This window comes from Mus musculus, chromosome 10, assembly GCF_000001635.26.
Source record: "Mus musculus strain C57BL/6J chromosome 10, GRCm38.p6 C57BL/6J".
In the NCBI taxonomy this organism is placed as follows: domain Eukaryota; kingdom Metazoa; phylum Chordata; class Mammalia; order Rodentia; family Muridae; genus Mus; species Mus musculus.
Genome location: NC_000076.6, coordinates 116,487,524 through 116,507,498, shown reverse-complemented (window position 1 = coordinate 116,507,498; position 19,975 = coordinate 116,487,524). Strand labels below are relative to the sequence as shown.

The following is a 19,975-nucleotide window of genomic DNA, read 5'->3' as shown; positions in this document are numbered from 1 at the left end:
TGGCATATTTGCATGTGCTAGTTTCACAAATATGCCCTTAATGAATCTGAGAACAAGATCCATTTGTATTATGTAACATTTTATTTGTTATAATTATTTACATAATTTATTGTAAAATCAAAATATGAAAAATAGAAAAACAATCAAAATACTAAATTTCAGACTAAAACTTCTGTTTAAAATTCGAGTCCATTTGCAGTGAGTTGAATGCTAGGTCATTTAAAATGTTTTAAATCGCCAACTCCAGAAGATGGACACCAATTTCATTCCCGATGGCAATGAATTTCCTCCTTCTGAATTTTCTTATTAGGTGCACTAGGCCTTCCAATGAGGGGGATGAGCAACAATACCCCTCAGTTAAATCGCAGCTTATCACAAGGCACTCAGTTACCGAGCCACGTCACGCCAACAACAGGGGTACCAACAATGTCACTTCACACGCCTCCATCTCCAAGCAGGTATTTATTAACGGACCAGAATCTTCTCAGAATGTATTTTTGTAGAGTAAGCAAGCTTTTAATTTTTTAATATGGTCATGAACTACTTGATTTTCTGGTTCAGTGCCTTGCACTCAGAAAACAATACCTATGCTCATTTTATGTCATTGCAGTGATAGCATTTGATCTTGAAGCTAAGCTAGTTGTCATCTGGATGGATCAGGGTTTAATTGCCTCCTCGGGAGCTTTTACAAAAGGCTGCACTCCTCTTCCTTAAAGATGTTCAATTTAAAATGCTCCAAGATAACTGTGTGCCTTGCTTGCTCCCACACTATACATCTTTTGTTTAGTTACAGTAAAAGGAAATAGATAACATAGATTTTGTATATTATTAATATCAAGAGGACAGAATAATTTGAACTTTGAATGAAATTATTCTAAATATATATGTGGAAAACATTTGTAATTTATATCATAGTTGTCCCAGTAGTTCTCTTTTATGATGGCACCTTTTTTAGTTCCACTATAAAGTTAGGAATACAGCTGAATGTTTATTTGAAATTGTAGGGGTTAGAGCAATTGATTGATTATAGAGAATTTTAATGAGTGATTGTAGAGAGCTTATTTAGTATAATGGACTTCTTTTTCAGGGGTATTTTGCCTATGAATCCTAGGAATATGATGAACCACTCCCAGGTTGGTCAGGGCATTGGAATTCCTAGCAGGACAAATAGCATGAGCAGTTCAGGGTTAGGTAGCCCCAACAGAAGCTCGCCAAGCATAATATGTATGCCAAAGCAACAGCCTTCTCGACAGCCTTTTACTGTGAACAGGTAAGATGTTTACTGATACTGCATATAATTGTCTTTTGGGGTATCCTCAGGTTTGCCCTTTCATGTGCAACGCTTTGTTTTTGAGCTGTGGCTTCTGTCTCATAGGTGTGTTTTAATTGTATATTTGTGAACAGAGTTGTTACCTATCATAATTCTTAACGCTCTGAAGACTCAGAACATATTCTCTTAGAAAAGATGGTTTTATTTTACATAACACGTTAAATCTTTTTGTTGATGTGGTATTAGAAAGGAAATGTTCTTGGGTTGTCACCAGGCAAATTTTTTATTGATTTATTCTTTTATTATTAAGTAGAGTTTATCCATTGTGTGATTCTAAGAGTTCTGGGTTAGGAGTATGACTGGAGGAGAGCATGCTGCGTTATCGCTGCCATGCTTCAGGCAGGCACGATCTGGATGCCCGCTGAGCTACGGAAAACCTTTCACAATTGCATGCAGAGTATCTCAAAACAGTGCTCCTCTAAATTTTATGTCTAGAGATTAAAAACAAACAAACAAAAAATTAAGCTAGTGTTTTTCTTTCCATTTGTACTGTACAAATAAGAACAGTGATTCAACTGTTTGGGTAACATGAGAGTTATATCTGAAATGTAAAGCTTTGTTGCAAAGCAACATAAATTTGAGTCACATGTCATATGTATGTTATACTTAGTTTCACACCGTCCTGTAGTTGTTGCTGTCCTGGCCACCTCACTTCCTCTTTGTCAATCTGTACTCAGATGGGTGCTTAGCACACTTCCTGCTTAGCCTCTGTCCCACAACTCCAGTTGTTCTGTGTAGGCTCTATCTATAGTATCCTGTCATTTTAATCTAAGTTTTTAAGCAATTATTTACAACATGTCATTATAACTCTTTTTGATAGCTTAACTGTATTGTTTAGGCTTTATGGCATCATTCTGCATTCTTGTTCATTAAATATTTTTACTTTCTTGTATATTTCACATTTTAATTAGTCAAAAAATACTTTGCATAAAAATGTCACTGTAATAAAACTCTTAACTTCTACTTATGTATACTACTTATAAATTGTTTTTGCTATGAAATGGCTTCAGCTGAATATTAAATCTGTATTTGAGGGGACTTATATAACCAGTAGCTCTAGTATAATAGGAACAAATGTTTGTTGACACTCTACCTTTGCTCTAGAATGTTGTTCCACTAGCTGCATAGCTTAACCAAAGGTGGCTAGGTCTACTGGATCAGGCAGCGAAGTTACAGTTGTCATCTCCAGATGCTTAGCTCTGCTATGCACTGGCACACTAACCTACAAGAAGACTATTTCATGATAAAGTTTCTTTGTAGAATCTTCATTAATAATCCTTGTTGACATTCTTAATTATCTGGTCTTCTTTTGAATGCAGTTCCTTTTTATTGTTTTGCTTCGGTTTATACAAAAGAAAAAGGGGGGTTGTTTATAATTATTTGCAGAAACCAAGTTATGCATTAATTCAAAATTGAGAGTACTATGTGGAACTTTTTTTCTGTTTAGTAGATGAAAACTAAGCTCTATTTAAGATATGAATGATGAGTTTTAAAACATTAAATTCAGTTTTTTTAAAAGTAACCGGTCAGTTTAATTCAGGTCAAGTCAACATTTATTGATTACCTTGTAAATCTAAACACCAGGGGGCAGAGAATGAATAAGACATAGACTCCCAGGAAAGAATAGTTGGAAAAGACAGGTTGCAAAGAGAAGACTTGCACTGAAAAGCAAGCTTTATAAGTCAGGAACAAAAGCAAGTGTTGAGAGGGGTAATCTTTACCTACTGTATACTGTTGAAGTAGATGCATTTATCCAGAAAGCTAGCACACCAGCACACATTAAATGATACTCTTCATCTCCGTTCTTCACCACTCATAACTAAGTTTCTTTTTCGGTTTTTAAAATTAATTTGTTTAAATTGTTTGATTCTTTCTTGTTCATTGAAGAATTTTAGAGAAATTTTTAAATTAAAATATTGTAGTCTCAAATTAGCATTGGTTTTGAAACATATTATTGTTTTATATGAGGAGACCCAAAATATATACTTTTATTTTTCTACATCTCAAAGTTAGTGTTCTTACTGTATATCTAAAATTATTTTCTATGTACCCAGTATGTCTGGATTTGGAATGAACAGGAATCAGGCATTTGGAATGAATAACTCCTTATCAAGTAACATTTTTAATGGAACAGGTAAGCTTACTCTGGAGCTAGTGCCCTAATGAAAGTACAGTAGAATTCTGCACTGCAAGCAAATCAGCACCCTGCTCTCTGGATGGTAGCAGGATTTTACTCTTTTACATAGAATTTAGTTTAGTGGGAAACTGTCAGTGGTAGGATTTAATTAAACAGCAGAGAGTCGTTTAAATGTCCCCCTAACTTGGCCTTGCAACATAGTATTTTGCATTGTAACATCAGAATTATTTCTAACATCTAAAGAGAGTAAATACTAATTTGGACTATATTTGTGTCTCAGAATCTTGGTGTTTTTCTTTAAAATGTTTCCTGTCCTTTGCCCTGTCACTGAGGAAGAGTAGTATATCCTAGGTTGGGTGGTAGGACACTCTGGTTTTAGATACTCAGACTGAAGAGAAGAATCGAAATCGTAGGAAGCACTCAGCAGTTTTAAAAATCACTTAATGAAAAGTTTCACATTTAATCCTTAAGAATTTTGACCCAGTATTATCTATAAGATTGAGCTACCTGGAAAGTAACTTGATTTTTGACAAAAACTAAAGTCTACTGGTTTCTTAAACAGGGAGTGGTAGGTATTGCTGGTTAGCCGTGCCTCTCAGTGCTTTGGTGGTGAGAAAATAAGGGATGTTGCCATGATTAGTGCATCAGTAGGACCAGTATTAGTGTTACTGGGCGCTCTGTATGTGAGGTGGTGGTGAGAGGAGAGGTGTGAGGTATAGTATGCATATGCTGCAGAAGACCTAAAAGGGAGCCCTTTTTTACCTATAGGTTTTTAGCTTCTGGGCATTCTGATGGTTTGTTGAATAACTTAAGTGGACCAGCCAAGATTAAAGCCATTGAAAGAAATGGAAGACTTTAAGCATTTAAATTGTATATCCATTTCTTTCAATGGAAGATTTTTAAGCATTTAAATATTATAGTTTTCTGGGTGTGACTTTAAAACCTATCAACTTTGTAATTCTTAAAACAAAGTTATATACTTCATTGACTTTAAAGAGTTCACTTTTTCATACCTAGCATGTGAAGTCTGGCTACCTTTCACATTTCCACTGAATAATGTTTTTAATATGCTACTATAAAGTTTCAGAAATTTAAAATTCTTAGATTTTATACTGAGAAAATTATAAATTGTTGGTTAAAATATATTCTAACCTAATACATGACAATTTTAAATTAGTCATGGAAATATCTAAGAACATGTATTAAAAGTTAATTTTTACTTGGAGAAGTTTATAATTAATCATAATTTGAGAGATACTAACTTATAAATTAAAACAGTAAATATGATTTTAATTTCTTATACTTTACCGATACTGTATTTTTAGTGGAAATTTAAAGAAAAATTTGTGAGAAATGGTTTATCTTTACCTTTATACTTATAGTTTTAAATGATCACCTTTCCTGGTGTATTCATACAGTCCTTTTGTCTTAATAAATGAAGTTACTCAGAGGATAGTAATTATACTATTGGGAAAATTTTCAGAAAAGTCAAAGTTAATTGAAAAACGGCCTCAAAACTATACATGCTTATAAAACGAGGCAAAATATAAAGAAAATGATTTCATACTGCTAAATTATAGGTAGGAAATTAAGTAGTTCAAAATTAGAATACAGGTTAAGAACAGGAAAGGTTGAGGGAAAAATAATTTAAAAAAATAGCCAGAATAAAGAAGTGGGGTTAACTGTTTATGTCTAATGGTAGCGGTATAATTTAAAACAAAACAAAAAGATCTTTATTCAGTATATTTATTGAGCGCCTACTGTGTAACAGGCAGTATAAACTTCTGGGGTTGATGATTGCTCTATTCCCCACCTACTCCTGACACATAAGAGGAGTCCATCCTTGCGTGGAGCTCACAAACACATGCACATGTACACATTTTTGTCTCATTTTAAAGTATCCTGGGCAGAAGTCCTCAGGGCTTCTCTATTTGCCGTTTGCCTCAAAGTCTTTGTGGACATTTGTAAGAGGTAGTGTCATCGTCATATCTTTATAGTTGAAGTTCCAAGTAATGTAGATCTTGCCCTGTCCAGTGTTAATGAAGAGCTCAACAGTGCAGCTCCTGCTCCTCACAGGCTCTGTGTTTCATTGCCATCTTCCATCAAGGGCAAAAAATGCCCAGCCCTCTCCTTTATGTCTCCACCTCCAGACCTGGGTAGTTTGAGACACTGGCAGCATGCTGCTTTCCTCAGTTATTAGGGAATGAATCCCATGAGGCAAAACCAGTCCACAGAGTCCACAGCATGCACGCCCACTGTCGTGTACCTACCACACCACTCTACCTACCACACCACAGCACGCACGCCCACTGTCGTGTACCTACCACACCACTCTACCTACCACACCACAGCACGCACGCCCACTGTCGTGTACCTACCACACCACTCTACCTACCACACCACAGCATGCACGCCCACTGTCGTGTACCTACCACACCACTCTACCTACCACACCACAGCATGCACGCCCACTGTCATGTACCTACCACACCACTCTACCTACCACACCACAGCATGCACGCCCACTGTCGTGTACCTACCACACCACTCTACCTACCACACCACAGCATGCACGCCCACTGTCATGTACCTACCACACCACTCTGCACTAGGAAGGAAGAAGACGCTGTTGTTTCACATGAGATGCTTGGCTTTTATAATCTCGTTGTAAATGTTTGTGGAGTCAGTAACGAGCATTATCTCTTATCATTTAGATGGCAGTGAAAATGTGACAGGATTGGACCTTTCAGATTTCCCAGCGTTAGCTGACCGGAATAGAAGGGAAGGGAGCGGCAACCCAACTCCATTAATAAACCCCTTGGCTGGAAGAGCTCCTTACGGTAATGCATGTTCTTAGTTCTTTATTTACCAAATAAAGGCTACAGTCATGTGTACTACACACGTATGTGTCTGTATGTGCATGCTTGTAGGTATTTATGTTGTCAGACCAGGTTAACATTATTTTGTCAGAATTCATAATTTGAAAATTGATTTTTTTTCTTTCTATGTATCCACCATAGCAAAGTTGAGTGGTAAACTTTAGTACAGAAATCTAAATACTTGATTTCATTGCTATTCAGAAGTTATTTCTTCCGTTCCGCATGCTTTAGTTTAATATATGTGATTAATTTTGTGGCTTAGCTTTTGTTAGTTGGCCCTACCTTTAAGAGAATATGTCCCTGGTAATTAATAATAACTGCATTGAGGTATGTCTCTCTTAAGTGAAGATTTCTCTAAATTCACACTGGGGCTGGAAAGTTCATTTCAGAAGTCTGCGGGTGCTTATTTAGGTAGAACATTTAGCAACACTTTGAACTTTTGGCTTCTGTGTACCAGCATAGGCTCTTCTCCCATCCGTGTGATGTGGCACACGTTTCTGCAAACTGGCAAACGCCCTCTTGCCAAGCCTGTGAGAACCAATGCTTACGGTTTTGTATTTTTACAGATTCTTGGCTATGATTACTATACCCAGTCACTCTTTTTACAGTCTCTATAAGTTAAGAGATTTGGAGTAGAGCCTGAATATCAATGTTAAGAAAACCATATGCAGTGACAGAATAGCAGCTGAGACAAAAACTTTTGTGATATCAGCATAGCCAAACTCTTGTTTCTTGTGGGTGAGATCTCATATAGACTGGTATCAAGGCAATAATTAGATGGGTTTATTCATCATTTATTTTAAAATAGAGCTAATATTTTCTCCATAATCAAGGGTTTCAAGTTCTGAACTTCTGGATATGAGTAAAAATAATGTGTAGAGGAAAAACTTTATTGATCATATCTTAAACCTTTCAAATCTGTTTTCCCAAAATAAGAGAATGTGCCGTGCCCTGAAGTTGCGTGCCTAGCTGCTTGCCTCTCAGTTCAGATGCTAATGTTGTTAACCTTTCCCCATAGGTCCTTTCTTTCATCCCTTTAAACTTTCCCGTTGCTCTCCTTGGACCATCTCTAGTTTCTCCATTTCCTTCTTGAATTGTGGAGCCCCAAACTGGATTTTGTTCTCCAATAAGGGCCCGACTAATGACAAGTATAGTGGGAAGAGTATTTCTCAGTCCTTGCATGTTTTACATCTGTAACATGGAGTCCAAGAACATGAGAAATAAAGTGGAATTGTTTTATAATTGGTTGCAATTTGCTCACTCTGTAAGTCACTTTTAAGTAGAATACTGACATGTTCTTTTACATTTTATTATATTCATTTTCATTTGACAGCTAACTGGTGTTTATGGCATCTAGTCAGATATTTAAAGCTAGCCTGTAAGCCGGCATTTTGAATATTATTACCAATATCAAATACTATTTTAAGCACCTATATAACATTAGATTGGAATTTCAGGATTACCACTTGTTTTTCTTGTATTGCTTTATATGTTGCTTCTTGTCAGCAGTAAATCAAAATTTCATTCTTTATCGTTATCCTGAATATTAATTTTTGAGTTGCCAGTTCACATGCTTTTTTAAAAAAGCTTTTGGTATATTGTGATGAGCAAAGTTAGTTTCTTATATAGTTTATAAGACAGTATCATAGATTCAATTGCATTTTCTGGATTCTTTTCATTACATAGTTGGAATGGTAACAAAACCTGCAAATGAGCAATCCCAAGACTTCTCAATACACAACGAAGATTTTCCAGCATTACCTGGTTCCAGCTATAAAGATCCAACGTCAAGTAATGACGACAGCAAATCTGTAAGTAGCTGAGCACCTTGTGTGTGAGTGGTGTAGTTTTCTCCCTTTAGAATTGCCTGACACTAATAGTTACTGACTAGACGCTGCTGCACAACTGTTTGAGCACTGTAATCATCTAACTTGAAGACTGTAGAAAGCTTTATAACTTAGAAGGTAGCATTTTTTTCCTATTTCATGTAGGTTTGCAAATTTCTGTTGAACTTGTGAGTTAATTTAGACTTTTATTGTAGTCCCTGTCAGCTGGACCCCATGACGTTTGGTTATATAGACTTCTAAGGAGCTCTCTTTTTCTTGAGTAAGTTTTCTCCTTGAAGAATCTCTATGCACATTTTAATACCTGTGTTGATTCAGCGACCTCAGCTTCTGATTTAAAGTGTGTTTATTCCTTCCAACATTCATGGCAGAGAGCTGGTTTTTTTGTTTGTTTTTTGTTTTTTGTTTTTCTGTATGTTTGATGGGTAAGGATGGAAATAAGTATAAGTTTTGCAAGGTCATATATTCCTAGTTTACCTTTGAGGTTTCTTTGGTAATATTTTTAGTACTGTAATATGTAATTACTCTTTTTATATAGAAGTGTGCATCAACAAAGCATAAAACCCCAAGAAAGACAGATATTTTTCATATTTTACCCCCTGTGATCTATGACAGATTTAAAAAAAACAAAAAAGAAAAGGCTAATTTTTTCAAGGTTTCTTGCCTCATTTGTAGACACAGAATTTATTTGTATTTCGTGAGGCAGTTATGGGGAGACAATTTTCAAGTAGAAAACAGATAATTACTACTAATTTAGATATAATAGTGGATGGCTAGCAAGGGGTTGATGAATTTAAACTTAGATATTTAGCACATCTAATGTCATGCTTTTTTTTTTTTTTCGTGCTAGAATTTGAGTACATCGGGGAAGACGACTTCAAGTACAGATGGACCCAAATTCCCTGGAGATAAAAGTTCAACAACACAAAACAATAATCAACAGAAAAAGGGGATCCAGGTGTTACCTGATGGTGGGACTCCATAAATATGTCAGAGATATTTGAAAGTACAGTTTTCTCTACTTTCCTTAATATAAAGTAAAAATAACTGTGTTTTTCTTAACCAGGTCGAGTTACTAACATTCCTCAAGGGATGGTGACGGACCAATTTGGAATGATTGGCCTGTTAACATTTATCAGGGCAGCAGAGACAGACCCAGGAATGGTACATCTTGCTTTAGGAAGTGACTTAACAACATTAGGCCTCAATCTGAACTCACCTGAGTAAGTTTTTCCCTCCATGTTTGTACATATCTTCTAGTCTGTAATAGATTCTCATACTGTTACCTTTTTCTTTTGAAGACAGAGTAACCCAGGCAGGCATTATAGGTGTTATCCTGTATCCTGTGCCACCACAGAGAGCCTCAGACTTGTAGCTAATCTCATCAGCAGCCTGCATACTCCTGGGCTGTTCTTTCTAGCTAGCCCATAGATCACTGAGAAATACCAAGGATCCATCTACAAGGCATTTGGGTTAGTCCCCAAGCCACATCTTTATCCAGCCCATTGATCTTGTCATTATTCGGAACTAAGTTTACCTTGTTGCTTGCTTTTTAACTATCACTGTTTCCCATGCCTCTCTTGTGGCTGTGACTTCTATATCATTTGATTCTATTGCGACTTCTCATTCTCTAGCTCTCTGTCTTCCTCGGTGTTCTTGTCTCCTCCTCTTTGATGAGCTCACATCCTTCTCACCATTAAATTTTATGATGAATCATAATTGCTCACTTAGGCAAGCTTGACTGTCTGCCCTTCTCACTTCTCATCTTAAAAGTCTGTACCCATTGTTGTATCTGTTTGTTTGATTCTTGACCATCTTCTGGTTGGACTACAGAAAAGTGTAATTTCACTGTCTGGTCCTGCTGCACACTGATGCTCAAGAACTTAAACTTGAGTCCAAAATTTTGCAGGCATACTTCTTTTGTTTTGTTTTTTTTGTTTGTTTGCTTTTTTTTTTGTTTGTTTTTTGTTTTTGGTTTGGTTTGGTTTGGTTTGGTTTTTTTGTTTGTTTGTTTTTTTCGAGACAGGGTTTCTCTGTATAGCCCTGGCTATCCTGGAACTCACTTTGTAGACCAGGCTGGCCTCGAACTCAGAAATCCTCCTTCCTCTGCCTCCCCAGTGCTGGGATTCAAGGCGTGCGCCGCCACCGCCCTGAGCAGCCATATTTCTACCTGATGACATAATCCTTTCAGAACCTTTTGTTTGCTTTTGGATGTGTTTGGGTTGGTTGGTTGGTTGGTTGGTTTGCTGCTGTTATCCTATGTGACTGTTTTGAATTTCATCAAGCCAGGAATAGCATTTCCTCCTGTCCGTAGCTCTCATAATGACCTGGCTTCTATTTCTACTTTACAAAGACAGGTGTAAGCAGATAGAAGAGGACATTAACCTGGTCCTGCCTCCAAATCTAATGACCTGCCACCAATCTAAATCTGACATGACCTTGCCAAAATCTTTGGTCCATGCTTCCTACTAAAACTTCATCAAAACTCATGAGTGGGAGTCTTAATTTTTTCTCCTTTTCCTGGTGCTGGCATCCAAACCAGTGTTGGACACAGTAAGCAAGTGCTGTGCCCCCGAGCTACACCCTCAGCCCGCTTCCCCCCAGGACTTTGGAAATGGTCTTGGCTGGTGTAGTGTAGTCCAAGGTGGCTCCTTAAAGCACTCCTGCTTCTGTGTGAGTGATGATGTTATAGCCACATACATGCCATGATTTCCTTCCAACTTACAGCATTTCTCTTTTCACATTTCTAGTGCCAAATACAGAGAAACTTATTTTTCTATTTGTATTGAAATTACATTATCTTGATCAACCTCTTTTGAGTTATCCTCATTCTTAATTCTTTTTTTTTTTTTGGAAGCAAACCGTCTCAAATGAGTCATCCTCATTTTTCTAACCTGTCTTCTTTCACTCTACTGAATCCACTGTTGCGAGGAATCCGTTCCTGTGATTCCAGTAAGCGCTCTGCAGCATCCCCACTTTCTCTTGGTGCTCCTTCCTCACTTGACTTTGAAGATACCATTCTTACCTGGTAACGTTGGCTCATCCCTCAGTTTCCCTTGCTCATATCACCTTTGGATTGTCTTCTTGATGATCTTATCTAGACTTGTGCTTTTAAGGACCACATAGATTGAAAATTCCAAACACCTACTTCCATGGCAGACTTTTTTTCTTGAACTTGAGATTTTAGATGCCGTTATTAGCTAAATATCTCTTTTAAGATTTGGGTTAAACCTACACCATGGCTATGCTTTTTTGATCTCCATTAATACTTCCAGAAACGACATCATCCTTAGTCTCTCCTTTTCTCTCAGATGCAGTCCTTTCAAGTAGATACAGAATCCAATCATAGTCTCATTAAGTTGCTACCACCCTGGTTTGTTGCCTGAATATTCTGCCAGCATATCACAGCAGGGATTCTTGGTTTGCTCTTTTTGTATGGTTTTGTGTAGCACTCAAGATAATTCTTTCTGTGCTCAGCCCCAAGTACAGATTTGTTGCTCTGATTTAAACCTCCCTGAGTGGCAGCCCTGCAACGCTCACATCATCCTGCCTTTCTTCTGACTCCACCTTGGAAGTGTTTCCCTGCCTTCCTCTGCCTCTCATGTCACGCTGTCTCTGCCTCAGTTGTTCTAATATTCCCCTTGGCTAGTACAGTGTTCTACTAGCTATTGACCTGTGATTATCGCTCTTATATCCTTGAATATTTGTTTACATCTAAGCTTGTCAAATCGGACTTAAACTGATCACCCTATTTAATTATATAACCAGTATTATTCATTTGTTATGCTAATTATCTGCCAGTGTCCAGTTAGCCATACACTTTTACAGAAAGTAAGTTTTCCAATATCAGCAGTCTTCGTTTTTATCACTTAACTTATTCAGAACATAGAATAGGCACTCACAATACGTGTTCAGTGATACGAAATCTGGCTCCTCCTCATTTCGGCTTTGAGTGAGGTGGACATGGAAAGTACTATAATTGGAGAGTAGTGTAGAAATGAACTTAGAGCATTGTTAGTTACCGCTAATTTAAAGTAGACAATTTCCATTTTGTACCTAAGTATATTCTGACTTGCTGTGCTTTACACTCTGTTGGTGAGCACTAGAGGAAGCGAAGCGCTCTTGGGTTACTTTTCTGCTATAAAGTTGCAGTAAATTCAAGAAAGGGAACCAAGAAGGATGCTTATTTTTTTATTTGAATTCTTTTTTTCCCATTTTCCTGAAATTAAGTTAGAAATACAGTTTTCTACTTTGTTCTTTAAAGTGGCTTCTTTTTTACTTGTTCAGAAATCTCTATCCCAAATTTGCATCACCCTGGGCTTCTTCACCTTGTCGGCCTCAAGACATAGGTAGGAGAATCTATTTGTGCTCAAAATTGTTTAAAAGGTATTTCCTAAGTATCAGTTAGTAACACCTTTGTTTGTTTTATTATGCAGACTTCCATGTTCCATCAGAATATTTAACAAACATTCACATTAGGGATAAGGTGAGTGAGTAGACCTTTCTATTCTCAGGCGTCGATTTTAGCTATTATCTTGGTACCACTTCCAGTTCAGACGGCATGCTAATCCACTAGCAGTCTTAGGCGTATGTGTCTGTATACCATTCACATAACAATTTTATTTCTGTTTTTATTAATATTTTTATTAATATGCTGTAGGTCTTTTTTAAATCAATGTTAGGAATGATAAAATATTTCTTGTAATTAATAATTGTAACCATAGTGAATGGAAATACATTAACTTGGAAAATTTGGTGATTCTCTTCCTGACATTCTTATTTTATGCCCTTACTTATAAGAGATGTTATTCACATAAAATGTTTTTAATGGGAGAACCCACAAACACCTTTCTGAAGTTATTCGATATTTTTCCACTGTATGTGTCACACCAGTACTGTAGACCTGAGGCCTCCTCTTAGGCCAGTGTGAAAAGTACCGGAGAACTCCATGCATTCACAGCGGCCAGCAGAGTAGGGTAACAACACACTGGGAGGGAGCTGCACTCACTGAGGCAGGCATGTGGAAAAGCCAAGTGACTGACTGGGCGTGGCTCAGATAGGCCCTGTGTTTAGTTAGGTAGAAGCTGCAGGTGCTTGGGTGAACATGAGAACTAAGACCATCACACTTATCCTAGGTTTAGAGTTTTGTAGGCTGTGTTCTACCTTGTGGGAGGAAATGTGAAAAGATTATCTTTTAGGCATTCATTTAAACAAAATATGAGTACTGTCTCTCATTTTTATGCTTAGTCCTATGTGATACACTAGAAAGAGATGCTCTGTGAACCACTGTGCATGAAGCTTCAGCTTCAAACCTGTGTAGCTGGAACTCCGTGGGGTTCCACATTCTCACTCTTTAGCCTTGGGGTCAGCAGATAGCCTTGTTTATTTAAATGTTAGTTTTCTCTGCTAAATGAAGGATTTCGCTTTATCCTTCCAATTTTTATTTTAGTGGTAACAGTTATTTTCTGAAATTTTTACATTTGTTTTACAACTTAGCGTAATTTGTTTTTTGTAGCTGGCTGCAATCAAACTTGGCCGATATGGAGAAGACCTCCTCTTCTATCTGTATTACATGAACGGCGGGGATGTATTACAACTCTTAGCTGCGGTAGAACTGTATGTTCAACATATCCTATCGCTTTCTCCTCTCGCATATCTTGGATATTCTGAAGGTTTTTAAATAATGATGGTTATGGATTGTGTTTTTTAAATTGAAGATTGTCCATTCCATGAAATTTCAGTTGTTAGCAGGGATGTTGTTGGCTAGGAGCTCTAGACCTTAGCTTTATTCCTGGGTCATCACAACAACAAAGTACAAAGAAAAGAATTTGAATTATTTTCATTTTTAGTAAAATGAATTTTGTTTATTTTGAGAGCACATTTCAGCTTTATAATCTTTGTAGTATAAAAAGAATTTTAAAATTGATGTCAGCTATCTGAAGTGACATGCGTGGTAAGTTGAGTGTTTTGAATGGTTGTGGTTCTTGTAGAACCAGAATTTTATGCAGACTAGACACAGAATCTCATTATTTGATACACATCAGTGATTACTATGTACACAAGACCCTGCGTGTTTGTGCCTTTATGCCGATATTAAATTGTCAGTTTTTAAAATTTCTCACTTGAGAAAATTTTTTTTTCCCACTTCCCTCTCATTTTTGTGAAATGAGGTTAACACCTATTGCTTTTAATCTAGTCATAATATATAAATGTATCAACTGCCTCCTCCATCTGTAATGGACTTTTTTTGTCGTATCATCTATGTCTGTGAACTAGCGAACTGTTTGCAGGGAAGCTTGTATTTACATGGAGGTTCATCACGGTGGACATTGTCCCTTTGGATGTTGGCCCAGTTTATAAGTGCTGTGTATCACATGCCTGGCTTCTGGTGCTATCCTCTTAGATTCTGGCAATTTATTATTTAAATTTAGAAATTAAACTTTACAAAATGGATATTCTATTATCATAGCTATAAAATTGTGAATTTAATTAGTCAATTCAAATGGGTGTTTTACTTAATAACTTTGTTAGTAATGAAAATCAGTGGATTGTTGTTTTATTATGTACTTCAATTTCTATTATTCTGTATATTGTATCTTTGTTTGGTCTGCTCAAGTTTTATTATACATATCTTCTAAATGCTCATATACCTTTTAAAGTATTATGTCTACATAAAGTAGATTCAACTTTAATGTGTATTAAAGAATATGCTTTTGGTACAAAAGAAATGATCTTGCTATCTATAAATAAGGTTATATTTAATAGCAAAGCCAGATGCAGAAGCCTCCAGACATATATATTTTATTATATAATTATTTTGGTTTTGTGTGTGTCACAGGAGAAATTAATTATTTCTTTTTTAAAAATTGAAGTTTTAACCGTGATTGGAGATACCACAAGGAGGAGCGGGTATGGATTACCAGGGCACCAGGCATGGAGCCAACAATGAAAACCAACACGTATGAGCGGGGGACCTACTATTTCTTTGACTGTCTCAACTGGAGGAAAGTAGCTAAGGTATAGTTTCCCATGTGCAAAGTGTATGGACATAGATTTAAAGAATGTCATGGGTGCGCTCTCTCTCTCTCTCTCTCTCTCTACACACACACACACACACACACACACACACACACACTTAAAAAAAACGTCACGGGCTTCCTAGTATGTAAGAGTATGTCTGATGCACAGCATGTAAGATTCTTGCCAACCCCCAGGAGTTTCCAAAACCAGCTCATCTTACTAATAGCAAAGTTATTAAATTTCGTAAGAGATTTCTATGACTTAGGCTAATAATATCATTATTATTATTATTATTATTATTTATTAATAATTATTTAATTAATCAATTCAAATTGGTATTTTACTTAATAACTTTGTTAGTAATGAAAATCAGTGGGTTGTTGTTTTATTATGTACTTCAATTTCTATTCTTCCGTATATTGTATCTTTGTTTGGTCTGCTCAAGTTTTATTATATATATCTTTTAAATGCTCATATACCTTTTAAAGTATTATGTCTAAATAAAGTAGATTCAACTTTATTAATTATTAATAATATTATTATTGGAAATATTTTATGAATGCCAAATTATAATCTCACCCAGTCACGTATTTTCAAATTATGTAGTTTTTTACACGGGGTGAATTTTTTTAAAGCAGAAAGGGTGTTGACTGTTCATCTGCAGATCATTCCGTGCAGGAGAGTTGCAGAGGCTCACTGTTAGTCATTCCTGTGTGTCAACATTGAAGGGGAATGGACTGTAGGGAAGGTTAATTATTTGGTTGCATTTTGGTTTGTAACTTTGCCTTTTTTTTTATAAAATCACCTTGTCAAAGAAAATTCCCCGCTTTGAATTGTGTAGATTTCTTTGTCAATAGATACTCTACATTTGAGTATAGTAGCTGATGCTTTTCTCAGTGAGTCTGAGGGTAAATATGACCTATATTTAGCTTCAGAGAATTGCAACTCCATTTCTCTGAGTGATTGTTAGTATTACAAAAGTATGAGGCAGCTTTTAAGTAAATTTCAACAGAAGAAAAGTATTTCTAACAAATTTCAAAACAAATTTGGGCAGCACATTCGTTGTTGCTTTGGGGTTATCTCTTCAGTGTGCTGAGTTGATAGGATGTTTGCATTTTAAGAAGACAGTAGGAAGTGTTACCAGATAGAAACCATGGGAAGGTTGACCTTCTGGAAGTTCTTATAAAGCTGAAAGACATGGAGAAAGATGAGCCCAATAGAAAATACAGAAGAGGGTGACAAGTGGTTTGGGTTTTGGTTTAGGTTTTTGTCTTTAGGTTTCTCAGTGGTAAATGTGGCTGGTGCTCAGTCTTCAGGCTGTAGCTGGCATTTCAGCAGTTAGAATTATTCGAAATGTCTTAGTTCCAAAGAGTGTATTCTTCAGTTACCACTTTAAATGTCTTGTTTGTGAATGAGTGTGGTCAGTGGTGATGTGGACTGTGTCTGTAAGACACTAAGACAAGTGGAGACTGTTCCCAGTGTGTCCTGGGTGCCTTCGCAGTCACTCATTGTCTGAGAAGTGGACGACTAAGAGACGTTACAGAGGAGATTATTGACATCACAATCGTTTTACCCTAAGACCTTCAGCTCTAGGTGGTCTAGTACTTATTTTCAGAATTTCAGTTAGGAGTGTAGCTGGGCTTAATGTTGCATGAATGTAATGCTATGACAGTTGAGAGTCAGGCAGATCTCTGTTCTAGGCTGCTCAGGGCTATATAGTAAGACCCTATCTCAAAAAAAAATAGCAATAATAATAACATAAGTAAAATTTTGACATTTTATTTGCTCATTCTCTCGTTTAAAGTGACCCTAAATAATTAGCAAGATGTGGTAGCCTCTGTAATTTGCTTATATAGGTTACATATATAATTACTACATTTTCAGGTGATGGAGCCTTCCTTATTATCTACATATAGCTTTCTCAGAGATTTTAATTGTAGGCTTCTTTTGGCTTAACTTAAGCTGACGATATTGTAGGATTTCTAGTGCATAATATTTTATGCTTGATGTAGGTGATTGTTTTCATTAACTTTACACATGTACACATCAGTACAGTACACGCCCTAATAAACTATATATGCATTTACTGATACACATCAGTACACGCCCTAATAAACTATATATGCGTTTACTGGTACACATCAGTACACGCCCTAATAAACTATATATGCATTTACTGATACACATCAGTACACGCCCTAATAAACTATATATGCGTTTACTGGTACACATCAGTACACGCCCTAATAAACTATATATGCGTTTACTGGTACACATCAGTACTCGCCCTAATAAACTATATATGTGTTTACTGGTACACATCAGTACACGCCCTAATAAACTATATATGCATTTACTGATACACATCAGTACACGCCCTAATAAAATATATATGTGTTTACTGGTACACATCAGTACACGCCCTAATAAACTATATATGCATTTACTGATACACATCAGTACACACCCTAATAAACTATATATGTGTTTACTGGTACACATCAGTACATGCCCTAATAAACTATATATGCATTTCTCCACATATTTCTAGTAACTATCTTCAACATAGTTTATTGCTTCCTAAAATTTAAGTATGAACTTAATGTAGTTAGGAGAAAAAGATATTTTCTGAACTTAGAAACAATGGTAGCATCAGTTTTATAAATGCTAAGCTTTGAGTCCAGTGTATAAAGTCAATTCTATTTAGTAACTTTGTGAGAAAGAAAAAAAAGTGTATCTATTTTTTTTGAAATAATTAATTTATTTTATGTGCATTGGTGTTTTGCCTGCTTGTATGCTTGTGTGAGGGGGTTGGATTCCTTAGAACAGGAGTTACAGGCAGTTGTGAACCACCATGTGTGTGCTGAGAACTGAGCCCTGAGTCCTGTGGAAGAGCAGCCAGTGCTCTTAACCACTGAGCCTCATTTGCTTAATAGGAAAACTGAGTCATGAAAACATTGCTGTTCATGTATCTAGAACTCTTCTTAAGCTTTTAAAAATCATTATCCTGTAACAAAATTTTCCACTAAGAACATGTATGTTCATGGACCCTATAACAATACATATTGTTAAAATATTCCTTGAAGAATTAAGTGTTCTGTTTCTATAGTCCACAAAGAAAATGTCTTAGAGGCACCATGATCGTGGCAACTCTTAGAAAAGAAAACATTTCATTGTGGACTGGCTTACAGTTCAGAGTGAGTCCATTATTATGAGAGGGAACATGGCAGGAGGCAGGCAGATAAGATGCTGGAGAAGGAGCTGAGAATCCTATATTTGATACGCGGGCAGCAGGAAGAAGGAGGGACTGGGCCTAGCAAGGGCTTTTGAAACCTTATTGCCCACCAGCAGTAACACACTTCCTCCAATAGGGCACACACCTCTTCCTTCTTGTCCTCTCAGACAGCTGCACTCCTGGTGACTGAGCTCAGATAGATGGACCTGTGCAGGCTGCTCCCACTCAAGCCCCCAGAAGCCTTGCTGTATTAACTCACGAGTGCTAAGGGCCACTTACTATTGTAAGCGTTAGATGTGATAGACAAGGCAGTTCCTTTCTGCATTCTGTCCATAGTATGTGTGTATATCACTGACATGTAAAAGACATGTCATTGACATGTAAAAGATGCTATAGATAATCGAGTTAGATGGAAGACTTTAAGAATAAAAATATGTGGAAGGCAGAAGACAAAAAAATTACCAATGTATCAGACAAGATTTGACCTATATAATTTCTTAATATCACTTGAATATTTTAACTATTAAAGTATTTATGCTCCCTAGAGTTAAACTAATCTTTTTTTTTTTAAATACTATGTATGGGCAAACATTAACATTGATGGGGTTAATTGGTTTAGGTACTAATAAAGCAGTGTAGCTTGCCAGTGTTTATAAAATGTGACTTACAGTTTATCATTGGTTAAAACTGCACATAAGCTTTTTATAGCTTGTATATTATAGAAGCCAATATGCATTTTCATTTCAAAGAATGGTTTAACTGGAAGATTTTTGTTAACTGTAAATGTGGATATTCAACTTTAGCCGTGAGTTGGGAGGGACAAGGGCTTATGGGGAGCCAAGGACAGCAGCTCTTGTGTTTGCTCCTCCTTGCTGGTAAGCAAGTAGCCCTGTGCCTTTCTCAGTCATAGGACACAGACTTCTTTTAAGAATGATGTCACCACAGAGTACCTTTATTAACCCTTTTGAAGGCACATAATATTTTCAGAGTTAATTTGGAGAGGGTGTAATGAAGTAAATTTGTTTTGAGTCTTGTATTAAAAGTATTAAAACCTCATAAAACCATCACATGTTATATTAAGACAGACCCTTTTGAGTTTAGATCCTAGTCTTCAGTGTGTCTTACGGGGAAGGGGGGGGGATTTAAATACCTACTTCTCAAGATACATAAAAAATTTGGATAAACTATAGCTTTTTCTTTAGTTTTCTTCATACTAGGCGGGCAAGTTATATGTCTAATTGTTATTGTGATGTCTCTGATTTTGAATACTTGATTTGGTGTCCAAAAGCTTGATCACTATGGCCTAAGCTTTCATTTTAACTATGTAAAACTTCATTTAATTTAATAATAGAAACATCCATTATAGAGTCAGTTTGTTACCAAGCACAGTATTATTTAATCTTCAGTAGCCAGTGTATGTTGAGGGTTAAAAACTTGAGTGAGATTTCAGAATAGCTTGTGCTAGTTAGATTCGGGTCAGAATGAGTAATTTTAGAGCATTTCCTTTCTGTGGTTACAGGGTATTGGTTT

General features: G+C 36.5%; 1 protein-coding gene across 31 annotated transcripts in view; it reads left to right on the top strand.

Moving 5' to 3' along the window:
* Cnot2 (CCR4-NOT transcription complex, subunit 2) overlaps positions 1-19,975 on the top strand; it is a 96,741-nt gene that overhangs the window by 74,402 nt on the left and 2,364 nt on the right. For 21 of the 31 annotated variants that reach the window (NM_001359247.1, NM_001359563.1, NM_001359251.1 and 18 more), the window contains 11 exons: positions 311-458; positions 1,088-1,270; positions 3,385-3,464; positions 6,182-6,307; positions 8,033-8,157; positions 9,041-9,161; positions 9,257-9,413; positions 12,478-12,539; positions 12,627-12,676; positions 13,706-13,806; positions 15,063-15,207. In NM_001359247.1, coding sequence (NP_001346176.1) covers positions 311-458; positions 1,088-1,270; positions 3,385-3,464; positions 6,182-6,307; positions 8,033-8,157; positions 9,041-9,161; positions 9,257-9,413; positions 12,478-12,539; positions 12,627-12,676; positions 13,706-13,806; positions 15,063-15,207 — 1,298 coding nt within the window. The remainder of the gene's footprint in view (positions 1-310; positions 459-1,087; positions 1,271-3,384; positions 3,465-6,181; positions 6,308-8,032; positions 8,158-9,040; positions 9,162-9,256; positions 9,414-12,477; positions 12,540-12,626; positions 12,677-13,705; positions 13,807-15,062; positions 15,208-19,975) is intronic. The other 10 variants (XM_006514188.4, XM_006514189.3, XM_017314111.1 and 7 more) reach the window with 2 other exon arrangements.